The sequence below is a fragment of the Akebia trifoliata genome, chromosome 4 (assembly GCF_017979445.1).
Source record: "Akebia trifoliata isolate Shusen 1 chromosome 4, ASM1797944v1, whole genome shotgun sequence".
Lineage (NCBI taxonomy): Eukaryota > Viridiplantae > Streptophyta > Magnoliopsida > Ranunculales > Lardizabalaceae > Akebia > Akebia trifoliata.
The window spans coordinates 27,010,789-27,014,987 of NC_141378.1; the positions used below are offsets into that span (position 1 = coordinate 27,010,789).

General features: G+C 37.4%; 1 protein-coding gene across 1 annotated transcript in view; it reads right to left on the bottom strand.

Annotated features, from left to right (window-relative positions):
* Positions 1–3,912, bottom strand: part of RXF12 (glycosyl hydrolase family 10 protein / carbohydrate-binding domain-containing protein) — a 26,775-nt gene extending 22,863 nt beyond the window's left edge. The window contains exon 1 of the mRNA XM_086440650.1: positions 3,859–3,912. Within this exon, the coding sequence (XP_086296776.1) occupies positions 3,859–3,897 (39 nt within the window). The 5' untranslated portion in view covers positions 3,898–3,912. The remainder of the gene's footprint in view (positions 1–3,858) is intronic.
* Between the last annotated feature and the right edge of the window lie 287 nt (positions 3,913–4,199).

Consider the following 4,199-nt stretch of genomic DNA (forward strand, 5'->3'; position numbering starts at 1 on the left):
TAGCTCCTTAGATCGGAAAGTTTTGCAATTAAAATGAAATAAAGGAACAAAAACAAAGTAGAATTTCTTGAGAACTTCTTACTACAAATTATCTAATTTAAGCATACTTTATCTTGATCTAATCTAAGCATAAAGTATCTATATTAAGAATAAAATGTGCAAGAAACTTAAAGAGAATTCATAAGCATTTTAAATAAAAGAAAGGCATAAAATTAAAAATAACACAAGAACTTGCTCTAGGCTTTTCCACTCTCCAATGGAGGGGAACTTAGCCTAATGTCATTGCAAGAGAGGGAAGACAAGAGATGAAAGAACTTTTCTTCATTTCATGGAGAAAATTACAACTTCTTCTTCTTCTACTTCTTACAAGACTAGTTAACCAAAAGAAAATAACTAGAAAATGAAAATACAAAAAATAAGAGAATAGGCAAAGAGCCTTAGATTAAAGGAGTCTTGGATAAGAGAACCAAGATGGGACCCTTTCTCTAGAAATGAAGGCTCTATTTATAGAGAAAAATGTGTGTAGAAGAGTCTAAAAGTAGCCTCCACTTTTCTTTGCACAAAAAGACAAAAGAGGAGAATATGAGTTAAGGATTAGGGCATTCCAAAGGATTAGGGCATTCCAAAGTGTTAGGGCATTCCAAAGTGGGCCCAAATGCTTTTGCCTTGAGATTTTGATTCCAAATTGTTGATTTCTGCACAAGAAACACACGTAATTAGATTTATCTAGTAAATGAATTTATTTATATATAATTAAGCCTAATTAACATGCAACGTGGTGGTTTGAGGCTTATCATGATTATTATCTTAATATAAAGAAATAGGTACAAAAATCAAGATAAATATCCGGAAAATGTGCGTATAATTGAGTGTTTGGAGACACTCATCACACCCCCATACTCTTCTCTCTAATCAACCAACTACCATCACCAATCAACCAATCTCTTCATCTCTCCATTTGCCACATGTCATCATCCCTTCAATCCTCTAAAAATCAAACCAATCACTACTCATCTCTCTAAATCAAACACCATACCTCTTCAACCATCTCAACACTCCTTCTCCAAACAACTCCCTTACACCACCATTCCTCTCATCAACCATCACTCATCTCACCCCACCAAACACTCTATCCAAATGGATTTGGGTAAGATCCAAACCATTTGGGTTAAAACACAACCCATTTCCCTCATTACAAAACTACCCTTATTTCTCCCTCAAATTTCATACCCCTCTCCTCTCAAACCCATGCCATTATCCATTATTCTCTTCATTCACCCCATTATACCCTCAAAATACTTCTCCAACCTCTATAAAAATCCCTTCATTCTCCCCTCACCACAATTAATGAAAATTTGACAAAAAATCCTCTAAAAAAAAAACATCTCTCTACTCTACTCTACTTTCAACACCTCACTCTCAACTCAACTCAATCTTCTACAACCTCAAGCAAGTCCAAGTCAACTCAAGGGAAGACATACTTGAAGATCAAGATTGGGACAAGGTGGGTTCAACAAAAGGAACACCCCCTCCACATCCCCTCTTCTACTTTCCCCCTTTCCTACACACTTGCACACACCCCATGGGTTAAATCACCAAAGGGCCCCTTCTTCATAAGGGTGCCCTTAATGATTGAAACCAACATTAAAAGTCCCTCACACTTGAGGGCACACATCGGATTTTTCTTCAATTTTATTTTATTTTTATTTTAAAATACCGAATCCGAGGTTACCACGTTACGTTGATGGAGTAGGGTGCCTAACACCTTCCCTACTCCATAAATGGACCCCCTTACCTTTGAATCAAGGTTGGACCAAATATGTACCCTATCCATACGAGAGTCATCAACATGTCAAAATGCCATATTTTTCAAAGAAAAACAATTTCGGGTGACCATTCACAGCCCTTTCCGAAAATGAATGGTGGCGACTCCAAAACACCCCAAAGTAGAGGGATGTTTTCGAAAACATTGAAAATCCCGTGTCCACAGGATGAACTTCAACTCCCGTCTTCTCCCTTGATGTTTTCTCAATCGATGGAGAGCATAGAGGTGGGAAAAGTGGTTGACCTCGGTCTTTAACTATTTTGATTAATGGTAGTCATTTGACTTCCTTGGTTTAAAACCTCTCGTCTATTTGCTCCAAATCCACCCAAAAGCCTTTTGACCTCCCACACCTCAGGTTACAAATTGCTGCCTATTTTGATTGAAGATCTAAGATGTCTTTTCTCTTGTTTTTGGTGCTATGACCGACCTTTTTGGCTTATGACTTTGACTTTCACTCTTAGTCATTAGCTTTTCTCTCAAGTTGTGTCGTGTTTCACTTCCAGCTTGTTGGAGTTGCCAGGGATTCCTCTTCGTTGACCAGCTCGATTTTCCCTTTTGGTGGGTATTGGGTCAGTTGTCTCCTTATATCCAAAAACCTAACTTTGAACTATATACTTATGCCTTCTTTTTCAACTTGCTGATCCCCTTTCACTCCTTGTTAACTTGACCATTCCCTTTACTTCTTACGCCAATCCTTCTCTATTGTTGATGGTGGCTTGACCAGATCAATCTTCTATTGAGTTTTACCTCGTTCTTTAAGTTTTTTTTTTCTTTTAAGATAAAGGTCTAAGATCTCTCTAATGCTTTGTAGCCACTAGGGTAGTAGAAGGCAATAAGGTAGAAGGATGGGGCCCCAATGTGGTGCCTGCCAACGTTCCTCCGACTATTTTTTTAATACATAGATGATAGAGATAAATGGAAAAAAATATAAATAGTGCATTTGCAGAGTGATTTTTTTCTCATAGGGTCTTTTTCCCTCTTTTAACTCGTTTATCCTCGTTTTGCTCAACCTCCTCCTTTTTCAACCTACCCACCAACCAACCTCCCTTCGTTTGATGACTTGGTTTATATAAATGATTTCCTAGGGACATGTGTCACCACACAACTGATCCAAGTGTTAGATAGGTCGTTCTATTTGAGGCATACTTTAGTGTTTTGGGAAATGAACTAATCACTCATTAGTAGGATGTGATCTTAATGTATAAATGTTGCAGGTTTACCAAATGCAAATAAGAATATCTCTGACTCAAGGCATCCTATTAGTTGGATTCAAATCTTTCTTAAACTTGTCTTGAATATGGTCGATCTTAGATGCCATCTCAGGTTTTGTTTACGCACGTGTGCCTAGTTATTTGTGAGTTTGGGGATTGTGACCTAAGCTTGACTTATGTGTTTATAGATAGAATGGTTTTTCAATGTGATCATAGTTTGCCTTTTTATTCTCATCTACTTGAAGCTCTTCCATGCTCTGCTCTCCAAATGTTCTCGATCGACATTGTGCTCTGCGTTTTACATGATAGGGGAGGAGGTCGAACAACTATTTCTTGTTTTGCCTATGATAATCTTGGTTTAGGATTTAAAGTTTAATAACTTATTATTTGGCTCATGGGTTTGAAAAAAAGTCTTTCCAAGTGGGCTCTCAATTTTTACTTCTACATGGCAAGTGTCCCCATCTCATAGTGTGACTAAATGGCCTCCACACTACCTAACTTTCCTTCACATCATCACCACTCCTTTTGTCGTGATGCACCCGAGATGCAAGGGTTCATGACCCATGTATTTCAAATTGAGAAAAATCTCCCACATACATGAGTCAACCAAGAACAAGTCGTGAGATAAAGATAGTCCCATAAGGACTAAACCTCTATGAGGTTCTGCCATGAGAGGAAATTGGGACTCTACCTCATATTCCTCCCCTCTATAAAACCAAGTCCATTCCCACGTTTTGGGGGCAGCAAGGAAAAAGTTAAAAAAAAAATCTAGAATGAATCGACAACAACAACAAGAAAACTCTAGAAAAAGGATGAACGTACCTGAGCAACCCTCTTCTCGACCTCTATCCATCTCCACATCACCCCTTATTAGACCCATTAATGCCTAACCATCGAACCTGATCAAGTTGTAGTTATAAATCAATAAAAATAATAGAACAAAAATTAAATAACCTTGGCAAGCAAGGGGTCGATCTACAATGACAACGTTATCCAATTATCTTTCTAACTCAAACCAACTAAAGATTTTGGGTAACCAATTAAAGACTAATTTAGAAATATTTATCAATCAAACTAATAGAAAGGAAAGATTAAAACTATAATAGAAATATTAGATCATTCAAATCCACCCTAGCAAATATGATAAATAAAACAATTTCGAA